The 21,342-nt window shown below is 31.5% G+C and overlaps 2 protein-coding genes across 3 annotated transcripts; both read right to left on the bottom strand.

Moving 5' to 3' along the window:
- Positions 1-3,763: 3,763 nt before the first annotated feature.
- Positions 3,764-6,737, bottom strand: LOC105193422 (protein RER1). Its single transcript, XM_026136644.2, has 6 exons — positions 6,499-6,737; positions 5,589-5,672; positions 5,173-5,277; positions 4,990-5,086; positions 4,521-4,738; positions 3,764-4,179 (listed from the first exon to the last, which is right to left on the bottom strand). The coding sequence occupies exons 2-6, from the start codon at positions 5,661-5,663 to the stop codon at positions 4,087-4,089; spliced, it is 588 nt and encodes a 195-aa protein (XP_025992429.1). The 5' UTR covers positions 5,664-5,672; positions 6,499-6,737; the 3' UTR covers positions 3,764-4,086.
- Positions 6,738-8,703: 1,966 nt separating this feature from the next.
- On the bottom strand, positions 8,704-18,491 carry LOC105194462 (soluble guanylate cyclase 88E). Of its 2 annotated transcripts, none has more exons than XM_026136613.2 (13): positions 18,260-18,491; positions 15,246-15,445; positions 14,552-14,765; positions 14,063-14,336; positions 13,621-13,759; positions 13,279-13,420; positions 12,806-12,932; positions 12,348-12,552; positions 12,042-12,188; positions 11,681-11,813; positions 11,020-11,247; positions 9,925-10,266; positions 8,704-9,734 (listed from the first exon to the last, which is right to left on the bottom strand). In XM_026136613.2, the coding sequence occupies exons 2-13, from the start codon at positions 15,411-15,413 to the stop codon at positions 9,313-9,315; spliced, it is 2,541 nt and encodes an 846-aa protein (XP_025992398.1). In that variant the 5' UTR covers positions 15,414-15,445; positions 18,260-18,491; the 3' UTR covers positions 8,704-9,312. The 2 variants fall into 2 exon arrangements, with proteins under 2 accessions (XP_025992398.1, XP_025992399.1); XM_026136614.2 differs by having other exon boundaries at positions 9,313-9,734; positions 13,636-13,759.
- Between the last annotated feature and the right edge of the window lie 2,851 nt (positions 18,492-21,342).

Here is a 21,342-nt window from a genome sequence, read left to right as displayed (position 1 = left end):
TCGCACGCCAACACTCCGGTCCCAACACCCGACCACCGTGTGTAAGTCAAACACGTGCGTGTGCCCGACTAACCTCTCCGCGATGACGCGCTACCACACGCGCCGCGTTCGCTAAATGTTTTCATTTACTTACGACTATTACTCAACTCTTTGAAATATGCGCACAACACATTTTGCGTTGTCGCCGTCACTTTGTGGTACTTTTTATACTCTGTAAACGCCGAGTACGCCGTGTCGTATTTGTTGCGTGAGACTTTTGACAAAATACACTGTTGGCCAATTCAGCAAGCTCCGGCGGCATGCACTGCATCAATTTCTCTTTTTTCTTCGTTCTCCATTCTTCAACTGTTTGAAAACATACAAGGCGTTACTGAACACCGCGTGGCGTTTTCCTGTAACTGTTCCGGTTATAAGTTATGAGAGCTCAGTGTACTACCTTCGCTTATGTATTCGACTCTACGCTTAGCGCATGCTTCACAAAATGCGCAGAGTCACGTGACAAAAGTGCGCATGCGGAACCGTACGAGAATATTGATTTTGCCCTTTTTGCCGTTCACGGATGGCAATATCCCCCACCCCAAAAAGTGCTTATTTACGACCATGTTACCAAGTGTCCTGTAATATCGCGAAAAACGTGCTTTTTTTGTATAAAGATTATTGTATATTATGGAATTATGAAAAAGTGCAAAAAATTGTACCTGATCGTTAAGAATTTTATTTTCTCTATGCACATTTTAAATAAATCTATATATAATCTTTTACACGGTAAAACATAGAATAAAGTAAATATTATTTTTGGTGAAGCTTTACATTTATCAAAAAAGTATATGTACATACATGTATGTATTGCGTGTATGTGTGTGTGTACAAATTGTATATATTTGTGTGTACACACCGCACACATACGCACACACACACACACACACAATTACATAACCCGAGAAAATAAAAGGCTTATCGTTCGTATAACTATACGCTTCGCTACATATCTTTGGACAACATAATATTTAATTTAATGTTAATATATAAAATTTCAGCTTTAAAAATGTGCTAAAGTCTAAGTTTTACATTTTACAGATACGTAAGCTTTATAATGTATGTAATCATCGTCTAAATAAATATTTCGCGAAGAAATATTCCGCTATGTATAATAAAATAAATCCAATCGTTTCGTGTTTGTTCATAAAAACTTTTGTATCAAATTTCTTCTCATACAAATTTTACTGCTCTGAGCATCGTTTCTCTCACGGTGTAATGAAATACATTTTATCGCAAAAATGTATTGCATTTATTTGTAAAACTCAGTTGTTCGATCATTTATTTAATCCTAGAATACCAGGACCAAGTAAAATGTATAGTATTAAAACTGATTACATTCATTTTATATATGTATGTGCGTGTGCATGTGAGCGCGCATTATATATAAATTTTATATTTTTTAAATAAAAATTTATTTAAAAGTACGTATAAGTATCAATACACAGTTTTACAAATCATTTGCCACTTTTTAGATAATTTGATAATTTTTTTAGGTTTGATAGTATAAAAATTTATGAAGTGTTAGTAAAATTATTGGTATTCTGGAAAAAATAAACATGTATCTTTAGTAAGCAAGGCTTCTCGCGAGATGTATCCTTATCATTGTTTAATAATGAATTATTATTCTTTCTCTATCTCCCTCCTCTTTCCTTTTTCCCTTTCTAATAAATGTTTATGTTATGACAATACATGCTATTGATACATAAATGTTAAAGAAAAAGATCTCAAAGAGAGTTATACACGTTTTTTTTATGCTACGTTACCACAAATTGTACAAGAAATTGAAGAATCTGAAGTCGCAAAATGCAAAAGAATAAGTAAAAAGTCCAATAAATAAAAGATTACAATAATACAATGTAATAATTTTTTTTACACAATTTTACAATATTTTTTACAATAATATAAAAATAATAAACTTTTGATATGTATTTTCATACTTTTTTTTTTAAATATCAACCCACTTTGATCGTTGTTGGCTATTTCTTGATTTTAATTGTATATTTCACGATTTTATATTAGCTATATTTGCTAGTCAATAACTTTAATGATGTCAAAGTTACTAAGTACATACAAATTTTATGTGGATTATATATCGATACAATATAAAAATAAAAATATTTATAATATATAATTTTAATACCAAAAAAGTATCAAATCTGTGATTTAATTTAATATGAGAAATTCTTTATTAAGTATTTAAGATTAAGATAATCTTATATGTAAATAATTTAAATTATTTTTAAAAATCAAAATTTTATTCTATTAACATTAATATATAGAAAACAAATATATATATATATATATATATATATATATATATATACACAGGGTGTCTCAGACCAATGTATAAAGATTACTACGATAAGGTAGAAGGGATCAAGATAAATCAAAAAGTCTAATAACAGTTTGCGATATTTGCAATAATTTTCGTGTAATAAAATATTAAAGTCAGCCGAATAAGAGCGCGCGAAGAGGTTGGTCGCCTGAGCCGTAAGACCGCCCGGCTCGACACGGTGCGGTGCCAAGCTATCCTTTCCCTCGCCGCGCGCCATTTACTGTCGCCTACAATCGGGCCGCAGTGGGCGGTCCTACGGCTCAGACGAACGACCGCTTGTCTCTCCGCGCGCTCTTATTCGGCTGACCTTAATATTTTATTACTCAAAAAATCATTGCAAATATCGCAAAATGGTATTAGACTTTTTCATTTATCTCGATCCCTTCTACTTCATCGTGATAATCTTTATACATTGGTCTGGGACACCCTGTATATGAGACTGTTTCTGTATTAATGTCAATATCAGAATAAATTTTTTTGATGAATGTTTGCCAAAAGTAACTACTAAAATAATTGTTTATATTGATAACGTAAATAATAATTTAAGCGATAGCAGGTTATTGCAAAAAAAATTAAAGTCAGTTAACTTGTATAAAGAAGTGGATTCTGCACTTTACGATTTCAATTCTTTTTATAATGCGATATTAATAAAAAATCCAGAGAGAAAATATTCTGTTTTTTAATGATTTAAACTGCAAAGAAAATGAGGTAAATATCCAAAAAAAATTCGAAAAAATCTGCTTAGCGTAAAGATACGAAAAGTCGCATGGAATGTACGCGCGTCAGGAAACGATACTCTCTAGAATTGCTAACAAATTTGATTGAATACTTTCCATTTATATTCATGTGACTTTGCGATTGTATCTTGACTCAAGTCAATAATTGTACTGTAATGAATGAAAAACATGTAGATATCGACATGTACAATATAAAATTTCGAATAACTTAAGAATATTAGTGAAACTAATTTAATTTTATTTAATTTATGTCGGCATGACAACAGTATAATTTATATAATATAAAATAAATTGGTTTATGATTTTAATTATTGTAGAAATATTTGCATACATATATATATATATATATATATATATATATATATATATATATATATATATATACTCAAAGAATACAATATTTTTATGATGTAATATAACAAATAAAATTTAATTAACATTTTTCTCTATCCATCTTAATTTACTGTCTAAGCACAGTTAATCGACTTGAAATATCGAAATACAACAATACAAATTAAATAGAAAACAAAATTGACAATAGAAGTTAAGATATGTTACTAAATGGAAAGTACCCATTAACTATTAACAAATCAGTATGTGTATATGTATAAAGTTTTTACATTCATCCATTGCACTGATAACTACATTCGAATCGATGTGACCATGCTTTTTTTTCCTCATTTCTTTTAATGAGATGAGAGCTAACAATATTTTGTACAAGTTTTATGATACAAATATATTAAGATAATCCAGTTTATATGCCGTACATATGTAATTTAGAGTTACAAGTCCTTGTGAAGACTCAATCCTTTCTTGTACAATATCCTTTCCCTTTAATGGCATTTAAAAAAAAATTTCGGTCTCTTTCTTCTCTTGCTAGTATTCCTCATCCTGTACTAGGAGAAATTAAAATCTACACACATTTCTCCCTCCTTCCTTGTACAGGCACAATATATTCTTTCTATTCATTTTGAATCAATTTGATATCAATCGCGACGACGTGTCTTCATGGTTCTGATATCTTGGTTTACCATGAGTAAAAGGCAAATACCTGTACTTGATCATGTGCTGGAAATAAAAAAAGAAAAGATTAAATTAAAATTGTATCTGAAATAAAAAAAGATTAATATTGTTAACTAGAATAAAAAAGTTTATTGATTATTTGCGCCAACTTTCCTGAAAATATTTCGCAAAAAAAAACATTTATTTAGCATATTGAGTTTAACTTGAAATACATGCCTTCCCAGATTTAGATTTAGAAGTTTTTCTCTTATTTTCAATACAATACAAAGATTACTATCTTGAGTTTTTAGTATAATCACTATGTATTCAAATAAATTGAAAAATGACTATAATTAAAAGTAAATATAAAAAAGCTTCTATGTAAAAAAAAACTGCTGATTCCTTACCTTTATTTGCCTCTTCATTGTAATACAGAATAGTGTTATGAAATACATAACAAGTATTGGCCAGAATACTGGTATATTAAAGCAATCGAATAGGGTACATATCATGGCGACAACTGTAGATCTTGTTACTGAATACCAAAATTTAAATTCAGGTAATCTTCTAATAAATGGCCTGAACTCCTCGTTTGATCTTGTAGGTAATTCTGGACCTTCTCCATCTGTAATTTTATTTCAAGTTTAAATTAACTTTTTAACTCTAATAAAAACATATTAACTCAGAAAAAAATATAAAATTTAAAAATTATAAAAATTTTATTTTAATCTGTAATTATTAATTTAGCATTGATCTAAATTTTCATTAAATCAAGCCACATTTTTGGTTTTAAGTATTATTATATAAATTTCTCTCTGCGTAATTTATGGAACAATTATACAGAAAACTCTAAAAGTGATCTAGTACACCATTTACCATCAAAATCCATGGCAGGATCAATTTTTGGAGTAAGGAATGCTATGAATAAATTGAGGTGATAAATTCCTAGGGCATATGTGACAATATACCACCCCTGAAAACACAAAAATGTTTCAATAATTATTGTATTGTAATAAATGTGTAAAGAATCGGGTGCAATTTAATAGAGAAGAATCATACCTGAGAGATAAATATACGTAGAATAAAAAGTACTAATAAGAATAAAGCAAATGTCCATCGTGATATTACATGAGGGGTCCATAGATCTAGGTATCTTTGATATACCTATAATAGAAATTTTATAAATTTTATAGATAATATAATATAAAAATAAAATATATATAAGAATAGAACACATATCGAATAGAAAGTATGTTAAAATAACATTGAAAGCCTGTCAAAATCAATAATAACAAATTACAGGAAATGGCCATAGAAAGAGTTAAAAATAATAATCTTGAATTTTTGTCTCGTAAGACTTGTTATCACTCAACACAATATTTTTTAATAGAAAAAAATAAAGTAGAACAAATATATCATGCATAAAATATTAAATATTAGATAAATAATTTGTATAAATAAAAATAAATACTAACCTGTGATATTCTTATTATCCCTTGACTAAAAACATTTCTTCTTCCTGGACCACCCAAGTCTTCATCCTGCATCATTATTTCTTACTGCAAACAGAAGACTTTATTGCAATATAAATTAATTCAAACCAAAAGAGCAACTTTACCAAATTTTATTCATAGTAAACAACTTTGTTGCACATATATATATATATATATATATATATATATATATATATATACACACACACGAATGAAAACTAGATAAATGCTTATAAAAATTGATAATTGGTATTTCAATTAATACCATTATCAACGCATACATTCAAATTACTTTTGAAATTGTTTCGTGAAAAAAATTTTAAGTTACAAACATTCTAAACAATGTTTTTAGGTAGAAACTAACAAGTCTTTAAAAAGATTTACTGCAACTTTACGATATTTATGTAACCATTAATAATAAGTATAATTTATCATAAACCATCACTCAATATATTTGTATTCTGGTACAATTGATACTGATATCATTCTAATCGTTTTACAGCAATCATAATTGTCAATTTTCAAAATTATTTGCAAGAATGAAAATGAAAAGGAGCATCGTGAATAACTCACGAACCAAGTCATATTACGATACTCCTTTAATGTGAATTCAAGGTTGCGATCGAGTCGATTCAACGAGAAATTCTTCAGCCAGACATGTGTAGACTATATAATTCGCATAATAAAGTCGGAAAAACTCTCGTTGCAGAATGCTTATCAAAAATTTTCTCTATATATCGTAAGAGAGAAAGAAATGCAAAGTAATGATATCGGGCGACATGTCTCGAGCAACATGGCACAGCAAGTGCTACGTTAACCTAACCTAACCTCTCGCACTTACACTAAAATGATGAAATTGGACGATCTCACGAGGAAATCATCGTCGATTTACCTGAGATACTTTTCTGCGCCGTTTTTTCCACTTTTTCGCACACACTTTCCTCGTGCCGAATATCTTCTTAAAAAATATATGTATATATGTGTATAACACGTCACAACATTAATGGCATGCTATTTAACGTTCTCTAGAATGTCTCCGAACTGTCATGTGTCAGAATTTTACCAGACAAGAAATGATAAGACGAGCGAGGAAGGCGCCGCGATCTGCCGCAATCCGGTCACAACTAGAGACCCTATAGTAAGAGACTAGCCATCAGGGGGGCCACTTTTGATTGGAGCAGAATTTTTTGTCAACTCCCGCTTAAATTTAAACTGTAATTACTCTTTTCTTTTGAATATACGTAATATTTATCAATAAATATTATAAAAAATACTACAAATTTGTTTTGTATACTAATTTAAATAATATATGTTAAAATAATTTTTATATTTAATGTTCTCTCTTAATTATTAATACATTCTTTAATTTTTTTATGATTTTGTTATAATGAATATGTTACTTAACCTCACAAAGATACGAATTATTTGTAGGCGTCCAATCTTTACGTCCAACATTTTTCGCCCATTTAGCATGATGTTTCGAGTTTCTTAGGAACACTTTCATGATGTATTTTTTTTATGAGGAATTATTGTAAATTTATAGAAGAATAATCAACTATGATTGGTCAATTTCTTACAGATTCCGGCATAAAGGGCCTCGCACATAAAATGCATAACATAACATAAGCACAACATAAGATAAATGGACCAATGAAAATGTTATGTAAATCAATATGGCGACTTTATGCTGGATCCTCATTGGCCCATAGGTCTTATGTTGTGCTTGTTATGATATGCGTTTCATGTGCGAGGCCCTTTATGCTACGCTTATATTTTGTTAAGCCCGTATCAGACTACGCATTGAAAATTAAAGATTGAAGATTAAAGATTAAGCTTTGGCCAATCAAAATAAAAGGAGTTAAAATTTCCTTGTTTTGATTGGTCAAATTTCAATGTTTAATCTTCAATCTCAATCTTCAATGCGTAGTTTGATACGGGTTTCATGCATTTCATGTGCGAGGCCTTTAAGTTAGCGGTTACGGCCTGCATAAACCAACTTTAAGGTGGACGCATTTTATTCAATGTTTAAGTACATTTAAGTATCATTTGATATGTTATTCACCGAATGTTAAATAAAGATAAAATGATGAAGGAACGCACATTCGATGTTATGCCATATCATCGTTGAGTAGGTATTATATACAAAAACTTACAAAGTGCAAGTACATAGAAAATCAGATTTATTCGCCCTCGGTACGCGTCAATTGAGTGTATGTACCCCGCATCTCTGGAACGACTGAGGATGTATCTATACAGACTCGAGATAAGAGAAAGAGAGAGAGCAATTATTGAACAACATAAAACGCTATTAAGGTTGGCTTGTTTATACTTTTATAAAAGAATTAAATTCGTTGAAGAAGATTATGCAGTTTACGCACGTTCTATATGTGGATATTTTTAAAAGGTCTGTACTGCATTATAGGAAAATGCATTTACGTGTAAGATATATGATTTTAGTATTCTTAGAACGAGTCTTAGAACCTTTTTAACAAGGTTGTACTTTATAAAATTATTTTAAAATTACGTCTATACACGTTTTTAACGTAAACAATACATGATATTTACACAAATTTAAAGTTTTTCATGTAGACAACATGTAAAATATGTAAATTATTTTTAATTGGATAATACAGAAAAAAGCAATTCATTAGGTTTTAAAATTGTTAACACATTTGATTATAATAAAATATATATATACACATAACATTAAATATATATTAAAAATTAAAAAATTAAAGAAAATGATATATCAAATTTTTATTATATTACATATCACTTCTGTGATCCATAAATTATAATTTACATAGATATTTTATACATAATTTACGTAGTCTACATAGTTAATATTTTTTACATGTAATACAAACTACATTTTATGCATAAACACACAATCTTGCTTTTTAAAGAAAAGTTTATCTTATATTTAATCTCATGCTCTATTAATCACTTTATATTTTTTACAGTATTGTATTTTTATTTTATATTTTTGATTAATTTTTTTTAAACTTATTCATGCGAAAAGTGCAATTTGGCTTGAGTGATTGAAAATATTACTCAGAAAATGCAGTTTTGATAAAATTGATAAAAATAAGAGCGCTTTAAATCTTTAAACACTTTATTTTTGCAATATATACAATTACATATACTAAATGTACATGAGTACATTTAAAATAGCTTAAATAACTTTTGTCATGCTATCGCGAAAAGTTTCATTTTTTCTGTTATAAAAAACAAATGAAGGAATTTAAGGCTCCCTTTCCCCCTCCCTAGTTCTTTCTCCCATTCTGCTTTCCTCCCTTTTGAAATTTATCAAAGAATCACTACCATATAAAATATAAATTACCTAAGTTTTTTTTGATATATCTAATTTGATCAAATTATTTTGAGAGCAGAAAAGAAATTTTTTCAATAAAAATAGAATATTTTTCGTATTATACAAAAATGAGAGAAAGAAGCAAAGAAGCCAGAAAATATAGATTATAGGCCGTTATTCATAGTCGATTCTTAAGATCACCTTAAATATCACCTTAAGATGCCATCAACTAATCAGAGAACCGTATTAGCATCTTAAGACATTACTTGAGACGATTTTGAAATAAGAATCGACTATGAATACCGGCTATAGTTATGTTTTAGCATGGAAGTTAGTATAAATGACAATTTGCAAAAATATTTTTCGTTGCGATAATATTCAAGTTCTTGTCAATTAGACAACGATACAACTATTTCCTTGATGACGCATCTTGCTGCTCTTTGAGATGGTAAATCCCGGACAGCACTGGTCTTGCTGCATCAACAACTGCGAGTTGTTGAGATCGCTACCGATCGCTGCCGAGCATCTCGATTCGCTGTCGTTATCAGCTGTCGCGTCCGCATTGATCATTCGCGTCTGTAGCGTAAAATCCAACGATAAATTCGATTCGTCTTCAGAGCTCTGTGAAGACGAGGATGAAGTAGCATTGATCTTCACTTCCGGTTTCACTTGCTTGCTCAATGATTGATGTTCCATTCGCGGCGACAAATTGTCGCGGTGCTGCCGAAAGTGTTCTTCTGTATCGTTCAGAAGAGAACTGAACATGTCTGATGCGTTCCTGATGCCCACCGCACCCATAGAATTCGATCGACATTCTGCAACGGAATATGAAATTTATTCCTCTATTATACTTATATATTCTGTTTACGAAAAATACAATTACTTTCTCGTTGGAAAACTCCCTAATTTCGCTACAATGATTTGCAATCATAGAAATACTATGAGGAACGGCGTAACGCGATATCTTCTTTTCCCAAGTTGTAAAGAAAAAAAGGAAAATCTCACCTCGTACTTCTATAGTTTTCGTAGGTGAATTCGCAACTGATCGTCGTGCGACATCTTGAAAAGTGATGGGTGAATATATTCTTCTCTCTTCGGAAAAGAATCCCGAGGATCCTGGTGGCGTCGGGGTCGACATCTTCGACGAGCCTCTACGTTTCGATAATGCTATATCTCCTATAGCTAATTTGTCAAACATACCTGGACTTATTAGACCTATCGCTCCCATTGAAGAAACTCTTTTCTCAGTGCTCCTAGTGTGCCATTGATGAGGCTCTTGTATAGTGATTCCCTTGTTCGCGACGGAACGACGTTCACGTTTTTCCAACCAATAGGTCTTCATTGTACCTATTGCAGTATACATTTATGTATGCAGATTTGTAAGTATGCATACATGTGGTATGCACAAGCGTGCGTATAGCATTTAAAAAATAATTATTAATTTTAGTACAAAGAACATGAGCCATATACACATTTTTATGATTTAATTGTGCTGTATGAGTTTTATTTATTGTACTTCACTTTAAGATATATTAAAGTCTAATAAAAAAATATATATTAATATCTGATGTTAATATCTCGATAAAACGATTTAAAATTATTTTCTTAAAATAAAAAAAAAGAATTGAAACGTTAATAGATTAACTCTAAATAAGAATTATGTTACAATTAAAATATTTACAAAAACAGCAGAATCTGTCTGATTCTGCTGCCAATCTGCCGTCAGATTGTGTCGCGCAGATCTTGCTCTCTTTCTGCTGCCAAGTTCTGACGTCAGATCCTGTCAGCAGGGTCTGCACGATTTCTGCTGTCAGTCTGCTGACATAGAATGTCAACAGGTTCTATCAACAGAACATAAGCAGAATGCGACCTCAGATAAAATCTCAATTCACTAATATTTTCTGATCAAATCTGTTGTTAATCTGCCGACATTCCGCTAAGATTTTGTTGGCTGGGTACACATACACATGTGCACACACACATTACAGTACAACAGAATTGTCCCTAACAGACACGGCCTTAAGACTTTAAAATTAATTATTATTTTTAGAGTTTTATATCTCCGTAAAGTGTAAAACAAAACTCAAAACGGTCTTTTACCCTTTCCTTTCACCTCGATTTCTCCACGTTCTTTGACTTTGTATGAAGGCGATAATAATTCCTGGGTAGATTGAGATATATGTATTTGCATGGCTTGGCTTGTCGCCTCCATACGTGCTGCTGTATTGACTGAATCGCCAAAAAGGCAGTATCGTGGCATTTTTAAACCAACAATACCAGCTACAACTGCGCCACTGTGAACGCCAACGCGTATCTGAAGATGGTTGCCTATGGAAATTACGTTTCCTTTAGTTTAGCAACGTTAATTTTTATCCATGCTACTACATATAGTGAAATCAGTGAAATGCTTTATACACTAAATAAATAAGTTTCCAAAATAAGTTGATAGAGAATAAAATATAAGAGATATAATATTTTTTCTTATCACTTTCTAGATAATGAAATTAATATTTAGAGATATAAATCAATTTAAAATTCAAAAGAAATCCTACAAAGAAATAATTTTTAACATTTAGATTTCGGAAAACGTAACAAGATGGAAATGTGCTCTAGAAAGACTCAAAGAGTTTTTTAAAAACTCGGAAAGTGTGAACAAAGACGCAATTGACACGCTTTCTTTCACTTTTTATAACACAAACACGCACACACACACACACACACGCGCGCGCGCGTATGTATGTATGTATGTATGAATATACACCTGTTGAACGATCCTTGAGGTCAGTTATTGCTTCGACCATATCAAGCGCCATATCGCATACGCGATCTGCATGATCGTTTTCTTTCACTGGCGCACCAGAGACTACCATGTAAGCGTCACCGATAGTTTCAACCTTAAATAAGAAAAGATAATAGCGTGATTATTTGTTACGAAAGTATTTTTTAAACATAAAAATATACATATATTATCAATTTTTTATTAAGCTTCTCGTTAAAATTAAATTAAGTATATATAATGTAATGAGAATCAGATTCACGTAAGGTATAAAATTGTACGCGATTTCTTGAAAGGTAATACATTATCGTATCTATTTTTTTTTTTTCTAGTATCTAAAGAATACCTTGTAAACTCGATTTCTCTCGGTTAAAGTATCAAACAATGAATACATAGCATTTAACATGGATACAACTTCCATTGGTGAGATTCTACTGCAAATTTCGGTAAAGGTCACTACGTCCGAGAACAGGATCGATACACTATCGAACATCTGCAAGCAGACATAAAAATGAATAATTCGAAATGAATAATAAAAAGTTAAACCGAAATTACAGTTAATGTAAATTAACTTTGGTGAAAATGGGTATAAAAGAATCAATTAACAATAAAATTTGAATTTCTCATTTTATTTTTTTTTTATTAATCATACCTCGCAAGTATCAATCGGACTTTCACCATTTCTCAAACGGTCTGCGACTTGTTTAGGAATCATTTGATATAGCAATTCATCCGTACGTTTCATTTCTTCATCCAGTTTCCTCATTGATTCCTCCAATTTTTTACTCTTTAACTGTTCTTGATCTAACGCCAATTTTAACTCCACGGACTGTTGAGTCCCAGCAAGCATGAGGTCTCTGTAAAGTCGTTAGGTCGAAAATTAGACGCTTGAAACACCGAAAGTTTAATTATAATCGATTGCCAAAGATAGATTTTATTGTAATTTTTTCAATGTTAGTCTCTGATACACACACGCACATACACACGCGCACACACACACACACACACACACACACACACACAAATATTATACACAACAGTTTCTCAGTGATATCTGATATAATAACAACTAAAGAAAATATGAATAAAAAGGCTGAAAAATTTTTTTACCGGCTAAAATCGTGCATGGAGAGATCGTTTATATAAAGGCCTGTTGCTATTAAAGCGTTCAAATCGGGCATGACAGGTGTCCCGAGATACATCATCATTTTCCAATTGTCCATGTATATCATTTGACCTGAAAAAGAAAAAGATTAATGGAATCATCTCTTAAATCTTTTGCATCTTCATACGCAATTCCATATTTTCTTTTTTGCCACAATATAATTTCAATAAATAAAAAGTAAATAAAATCTAACAGTCAATACTTTTTGATTGTAATCAAGACAACAACTAATAGCGCTTCCGAGTGCAGTGGGTTTTAACTCAATCCGAGTCGGATTAGTAACGCCATATGCTGGAATCATCACATCAGAACTTGATAGAGTATGTAATATCCATTAATCCAACTCTGGTTGTGTTAATATCCACTGCACTCGAAAGCGCTATAAGTTTCTAAAGCTGATTAATAAGTATAAACATACCCTTTAATCGTAAAGTCTTATCTTCTACTGTTTCAAGCTCGTCGCTCAAGAGAATTTCATTTCTGTGTCGATCATTCAATCGTTCCGTAAGCACTGGCTCAACAGTAACTAACTCGAAAATGTTATTCGTTCTGTTCAATATCTAAATCATAAAAAATCAGTCAATCAGAAACGACTCGAGCATCATACTAACAGCCTAGATTTGAGAAATTTTGAGAGTTTATTCAGAGAAATTTCAATGCACGTAAATCAAATATTTGGAAATGTAAATTAGATCGTCGCTATTTGTTGAACTTGATGAATTTATATTGCATTGTCTCTCTTTGCTACATTTTCTCTTACATTTATAAAATTTACCGATTGAAATTTAAACGCAATAAGTGGTCGAACCAAATCGAAGAAGTATGTAATCTTCTTGCCAACCAGATCTGGCAATATGACCATTAGTGAATTGCCGATGCTCCTAACAACCATATCCGATCTGAAATTTAAACATTCGTCAAGTAAATAGATGTTTTATTTAAAGATCAATTTGTGCGCAGCAGTTTTTAAACGAATTACTCCTCGTTCGAGCTCAATTATAATTAACATTTATATAGAATTTAGAAGTTTGATTTTGAAAACAAATATGTGTGTGTGTGTGTGTGTGTGTGTGTGTGTGTGTGTGTGTGTGTGTGTGTGTGTGTGTATGTGTGGGTGTTTATATGTATATATAATATCTATTTAATCATTGCACGTACACACACACGCGCATATTTTTTCGCACAATCATTTTAGCACGCACCCAAAGACGATGCAGAAAGGAAATATCTCAAAGAGCACGCACGCCCCGATCGGCAGGTGTTTCTCCTCACGGGTCATCGCGAGTGATGCTAAGGTGAAGGCGCGATTGTCGAAGGTAAGTTGAAAGGTCACATGTACAGTGTCAAAAAGCACTTCCTCACGTACTAGCTCAATCTGTAGCTCCTTGTGATAAAAGTGCCGAGCGACTTCCCTTATTTGACCCATCGTGTAGTAAACGAAGCCTCGACGTTTGCTTCGATAGTGAAGAGTCAACCCTGTGCATATTTATTTTCCATCTATAACTTTGATTCTGAATTTTAAATATTACGTAGAACAAGCATAGATCAAGATGTTCTCTTGTAAATTTAAAATCTTATAATCGCAAACGGATTGCAATTAATGTAAATGAGATTTGAGAGCAATCAATAGGATCTAGGAGCAACAAATATCTTAGAAATTTTTTCAGGACTCTACTAGTTCTGTAACTCACCTTGACGAGTCTCATTTTCGCAGATAAACGAAGGTGCTCGCATTCTCGGATATGAAAACTTAAGATACTCGTGGAGATTGTCTAGACCGTTGAGAAAATCCCTCACATGCCGTCCGAGCACCGAGAGTACGCGATCGTAGCCATACTGACCGACGAATCCTACAAAGTGCACACCCATTTGATCGAAGAACTGCTTTTCCGTTACGCCGAGTACCTGAAGTGTAAGCATACTCGAAGTTTTAACAGTTTTAAATGAATCTATTTTTATTCACTTTTATCGGAAAAGTGAATGCTATATTACACGATGTGCTTTATGTAATATTTACTCTATACTTTGTATTCATTATTTAATGGCAATTTCAGCTGGGGCGCACTACTGCACACTGGTGTACATTAAGACCGTTGTACACTAATCGACATACGAAAGATATGTGACATGTTACTTGATGGGTTAAATTAGTGTACAGCGACTTTTCGTATATGTGTACTAGCTTTTGTTAGTTCGCAATAGTGCAGTCCAATCAAATTCGCTATATAATCTTTATGCCAACATTGTGTTAAACATAATATTGATCAATATGAAAATCAAACGATTGGATATATAACGACGAAACGATATTGAAAACTAAATATCTTACGAGGTATTTCATATTAGCTTTTATAAAAAAAGGATGATATGACGCAACAAACATACCTGAATCGCTTTTTTCGCTAATCTCGGTATCAGGTTTTCCGGATAGACTTGGTGAACACTAAAACTCGGCTGATCCACAGACGCCTGCCGACGAATCTCCTCCCATCTATCCTCACCATAAACCTGCCTTATATATTCGGCTAAATTTTCCAAGATTAGACCATACATGTCTCTCTCTTTTAAGTTTCCTTAGACGAGTCCTGTCAATAAGGAAATTACGTGTTTCTCATACAAGAGTTTCGTCTACAGTATTTAGTATTTCTTATAATATTAAATAGTATTGAATAATATATCTGTTAAATTTCTGTTGGCATTGTTGTTTTGCCAATGTATATTAATAATCCTTTTTATCAAATGTGCTGATGACGTATTTACAGACCGACCCTTATGAAAAAGTAATTCTATAAAATCTAATTCCTTGTTAAATGTGCATCTAATGAATATTGAAACTAACTCAGCTTCGCTTGACATTTGGTGTATATGTATATACATCTTGTTAATTTTTGGTAATATTTAGCTAGCTTTCATTATTTCGCCATAATCACTGACCTCGCTCATTAAAAGGATGAGGCAATGTAGTATAGAATCAGTCCTTTGAATTCAAACCAATTTGGAATATTGATAAGAGCGCGATTATTATTAGACCGTTCATAATTTCGCTCACGTATGTCGATTCATCGATGACCCTGCGCCGTTGATTTGTATAAGACGTTTCAACAATTAATATCAAGAAGTTTTAGCTTTGTCTACTTACGTACACAAAATATTCAAATGATTTTGAGGATTGTAACGATCGTAATTAATTTTTGGAATAACAAAATAAACCGTATAGATAAAAAACATCATAAGAATCGCGGTAATCGCTTTAATCTTCGAGTTATGAATATTATGACATTTGGAAATAAAAGAAAGGAGAGAAAGAGCTCTTTTTGTTAAATTTGCTAAAATTGATAAAAATGACAAGGTGATAAAATAATTTAGAAGGAATAAACGTGTCTTTCTTTTCAACCAACTGATGATATACTGAAGAATATGACTTTGAGTCTTGACTATCTTTCCTAAACACACTTCATTCGTTTTAAATATATAGATCATTCAAGCGCGCTTAAATATTCCATTAATAAGGCCAATTATACAATTCTATGACAATTTGAGATCATTATCATTGTCATTGCGCAGCTTTTTTATCATAGGTATATTGATATCTGTGCAACGACAATATAAACACTATATTGACGCTATCGTTAAGAATTATAGAATCTCGCTACAGCTGTCGAAACTGTCGAAAATCTATTTAGTCCATTGATATCGTATGAGACAGATTTGATGCATTTGTGCATTAGACATCTGCGCTTCTATATTTATACGAAGCACTTTCGCAAGAGCGTAGTCACTGGAAAAATATCCTGAAATAAACACTCGCGCGTATCTAATCATATTATATATATATAAATATATATATATATATATATATATATATATGCACATATATATGTACCTTGGTGCTACAAGGGCCAATATCCAAATTTTCAATTTACCTGTTGTCTTTATAATTGTGGCTCTCATTTAGAGTTCATTAATGTATATAACTCGAATTTGGCAATTTTACACCTTTAACATCAAGGTACATATATATATATCCCATCAAAAGGATAAAAATTTTCATATATATATCGGAAATGTTTCGACAATTCTTTACGTAGTCTCATAAACCAATTTTGAACGATATATATATATATATATATATATATATATATATATATATATATATATATATTGTTCTTCCCTCGATATTATATATATATATATATATATATATATATATATATATATATATATATCGAGGGAAAAAATATTCGTGATTTTATAAATAAATTTATTCTTATTGATAATCTCTATCTCTCTCTCTTTCTATATTCTCTATCAATTAAACAGCTTATATTCTGAAAAGAGTTTGGCAGTAATAATCAAGCCTAGATGACAATTACTAAGCTTTGGTGAAATAATTCAGTTAAATGTTCAGTTAATATAATCAAATGTTTAATAATCGTTTGGTTACTATTTTAGTTTGGGAAGTTGTTGATATAATTACTAAATATTATTAAATATTTGGTTATATTAATCCAATATTTAATTGAAATTATTAGATTAAAGCTTAATTAATATTAGCTGAATTAATATTAATTAATATTAGCTTTTTTCCTGTTATAATTATCGAATAATTAATTGTGATAACGAAAATTTGTCGGTTTTGCATCGAAAAAATGCACTGAGAGAAAAAATATTTTAAAACTATTAAATTATTTATTATTAATAATTTATATTTAAATTATTTATTTTAAAAATATTTAAAAAATTTATTTAACAATAAAATTATTTAATTTGTAAGTTTTAATAACTTATTTACTTACAGTTAAGGTAAAAATTTGTTAATTGAAATATTTATGTAAGTAAAATAAAGAAATAATTTTTAATTGAGTAACTTTTTCTTAGAGTTCTAGAACATATTTATTGTTAGACTATTTTTATATACAAGATAATTAGATTTTTTAATCTAAGAAAATAATTTAATTAAATTTAATAATATTAACTTTTTTGTAAAGCCATTATTTAAATTTAAATGTAAAAAATAAAAAGTTAAATATTTAAAATAATTATGTCTATTTACTTAAAATATTATAATTTACTAAATATTTACTTAAAAGTAAATATTTTTACTTAAACAGAACATACAAATGCTTGCATCAACATATATGGTTTTAAAACAACGTATTTTTGTCATTAAAACAAATGTTTCTCTCTGCAATAGCGATAATCACGAAACAACGCGCGCGCTCGCGCAAATAATATATTTGTTTCTATTGCTTAGACCGTCTATATTTGATCGTCCTATTGCAGCTATTACAAGTATTGCATTAACCAGTACGGAATGAAAAAAGTTTAGTTAGCTATTACCAAATCTTTTTTTTGTCCAGTGGCAGTAACCACTTGAATATATGATGTATCTCACTTACCTTGCTTGGTTGTTGGAAATCCAAACAACCTTTTGCGCAAATCTCTCGGATGTTCTTTGCGAAGAGCCACGATTACAGCAATCACAGCAACGCCTTTGAAAGATGCAATGACGACGGATCAAAGATGACCGATTACACTTTTCACATAAACGCGGAATCGTATGTTCCGCGGCACAGTGCCGTGAGTACGGAATAATCAGATAGATTCGATAGCTTCTCCCACCGCTTTCCGCAACTTTTCAATCTCGTCTTTCTCCCCACTTATTCCTGCTTTGCTCTTCCACCGTTCCATTTTCTTTCCTCAATCTATTTAGGCTCTGTATAGACGATCTCTTTCCATCCCTTCTTCCTTGCACCTGCAATCAGGGTCGGATCAAGATAACATTTACTAGATTTATTCGGCTTTATTATTTGTAAGGAGATTTGTAAATAGAAGAGAAGTGTAGAATATAAAAATTCAAAGGAAAAGAAAATTGAATAAAAGTGTTTGTTCGATAATCTGCCATTATAAATTTGAACATTTGAAGTAAACCTTCTACATACACGGAGTGTAGGAAAATTGATTCCTCTTCTTTTTAAACAGCATTTTAAATGATAATTGGTTTGAATAATATCCTGTAATGATATCCTTTTCCCATTATTTTAATTCTTACTCTTTATAATAAAGTTTTCTTTCTAGGCAGAAAAAAAACATAGTTAAACAATAAAGGGAAATGTATGTGTGTCACGCGTATACGCGACAAAATATGAGCCAGCTATCGTTTATCGTTAAAAATTGATATCTGATCGCGTAGACGATTATTTGATCGACTGGAAAATGAAAGCGTCGAAGATCCGATCCTGTCTTCTTGGTCTTCTTTCTCTCTCTCTCTCTCTTGCGCAGCTGTTAGCTAATAAGATCCTTGAGGACCCTGCGCTTCGCGTGCCAAATGACTTGATTATGAAATACATTTCAAATTGTCCCGCCTCGCCGCGCCTCGCCGTGTTGGTTAGCTATTACGGTTAATTAAATTGAGTCTCCGCTGAGACAATGCTTCTGCATCGATTAATCGTGATAATTGCGATTGCCTTTAATTGGGAAGATACGATTTAAGCTAACTCCTTCCCTCCCTTCCACCCTCCCCCCCCCTCTCTCTCTCTCTCTCTCTCTCTCTCTCTCTCTGTCTGTCTCTACTCTCTAAAAAAATTATTAATGTTAATGAAAATAATGAAACTATGGATGTTTTTGAGGTAATTAGCGTACAACTGGAGGGGATTGTTATGGAATTGCCAAAACAGAAAGAAAGATGGAATAACTAGTGACATACTAAAAGCAGCGTGGCACGTAATAAAAGATGAATATGTTGATATAATAAATACGTCTTTAAGGGAAGGGTGCTGTCTAGAAGATTGAAAAACGTCTGTAATTATACCGATCCCGAAAATAGAAAAAGCAAAAACAAGTGAATTTAGACCTATATCCTGCCGATATATAGAAAAGTATTAGAGTTAACACAAAAAAGCAAATTGAAATGTACTTAGAAAATAATGATATTATAACTGAACATCAATCAAGATTTTAAAAAACGATACTCGTGTGAGACAGCAATTCAGACTGTCATCGATGAATGGAAACTAATAGTTTGTGAAAGAAAAATAATAGGGGTAATTTTCTTAAATCTTAAACGAGCTTTTGAAACAACAGTTAAAAAAAAACTACTAGAAAAATTATATCAATACAGAATTAGAGGAAGGGTATAATGATTAAGATCATATTTAAGAATTAGAACGCAACAGGTTCGATTTAATAATAAATGGTCTAATTTATTGACTACGAAAGTAAATAAAAAGCGTGCGCGCGCGCGCTCGCTTCATCGTCAGTTCCGTTCTTTCGAACACGCCGCTAAAGAGCAAATCACACGTTACTACCGCAATTGATGAAGCGAAAGCTCACGGGGCTCTTGGATATTGGTGACAAAAGTGATGATGGACTTTGGAAAATGTAGTAGCAGGTGTCACACGTGTACGTGAGCGATCCTGACCAGACGAACCGTCTAAGGGTAATGACAAGTGGCACACGCGGAGACATTCACCGCTCTCGATACAAATATATTACCATTATTATCACGTGTGTGCGAGAGACGGAAACGGCAACGTCGTGGTACACTCAGGATCAATCTGCGAGCGAGAGAGGAGTACACGCGCGTATGCGCATCACGTTTCTCCCTCTATGCGAGACAGAATCGAATGGAGCTCACGAAATATCCGCGCGCGTGCGTGCGAGCGAGCAATCCTTTCAAAATGTCATACACACACACACGCACACATTTTTAATGTGTATGTGTGTGTGTGTGTGTGTGTGTGTGTTAAAAAAAATATAATTACATAAACAATATTTAATAAATTTATTTATATATATATATATAAAATTATTAAATATTATTTATATAATTGTGTATTTCTTCTTGTTTGTCCGTTTGTTGGACGAAATCCTCCTTTGTTTAAATTTTTCAACGCAGATTTAATAATTAATATTTAATACATGACTATATCGGTAAAATTAGTCAAACGAATTAAATTTGCACACACTCGTAATTGTCTTTTCTTGATAATAATTATTATATTTAGCCGAATGATCAAGTTTGGGTAGAACGAAAGAAATTGTTGTCGTTGGTCAACTTCTATATAGATATATAACTTCTATATTGTCTAACAAACTTAGCAGCGTAATAAGGAGCGTCGAAATATACGTCAAGTTTTGTGCTTTTATAACAGATTTTCTCGACGCTACGTCGTATTTTTCTCAAATATGGTTGACGCGTTTAACAACAAATTGCGAGCAACCATCTGCGAATAACAAATATTGTAAGTTAACGATTTCGAATGTGTCAATTATATCAAGTTTTGTTAATGTTTTTCTAGATGAATATGATAATCGCTATTGTAAAATTATTTTGAAGATAAACAGAGTTTTCAAATTGGCATGGAAGTTACAAGCATTTTCTTATCGTGTAGAAATAAAAAAGTTCCATTCGTTTTACAGAGAGAAAAATTCGATATAACAACTATAACAAAACCAATAATGGAGAAAGTATTGTTTTTCA

This window comes from Solenopsis invicta, chromosome 14, assembly GCF_016802725.1.
Source record: "Solenopsis invicta isolate M01_SB chromosome 14, UNIL_Sinv_3.0, whole genome shotgun sequence".
NCBI classification, from domain to species: domain Eukaryota; kingdom Metazoa; phylum Arthropoda; class Insecta; order Hymenoptera; family Formicidae; genus Solenopsis; species Solenopsis invicta.
This window is presented reverse-complemented; position numbering and strand designations above follow the sequence as displayed.

Coding starts and splice junctions, on each gene's coding strand:
- LOC105193422 (XM_026136644.2), bottom strand. CDS start 5,663: ATGATGCAGGATGAAGACTTGGGTGGTCCAGGAAGAAGAAATGTTTTT. Junction 5,278..5,588: donor GGATAATAAGAATATCACAG/GTTAGTATTTAT, acceptor TTTCTATTATAG/GTATATCAAAGATACCTAGA. Junction 5,087..5,172: donor TACGTATATTTATCTCTCAG/GTATGATTCTTC, acceptor TTGTGTTTTCAG/GGGTGGTATATTGTCACATA.
- LOC105194462 (XM_026136613.2), bottom strand. CDS start 15,413: ATGTATGGTCTAATCTTGGAAAATTTAGCCGAATATATAAGGCAGGTT. Junction 13,760..14,062: donor CCTTTCTGCATCGTCTTTGG/GTGCGTGCTAAA, acceptor TTTAAATTTCAG/ATCGGATATGGTTGTTAGGA. Junction 11,814..12,041: donor AGAGAAATCGAGTTTACAAG/GTATTCTTTAGA, acceptor TTCTTATTTAAG/GTTGAAACTATCGGTGACGC.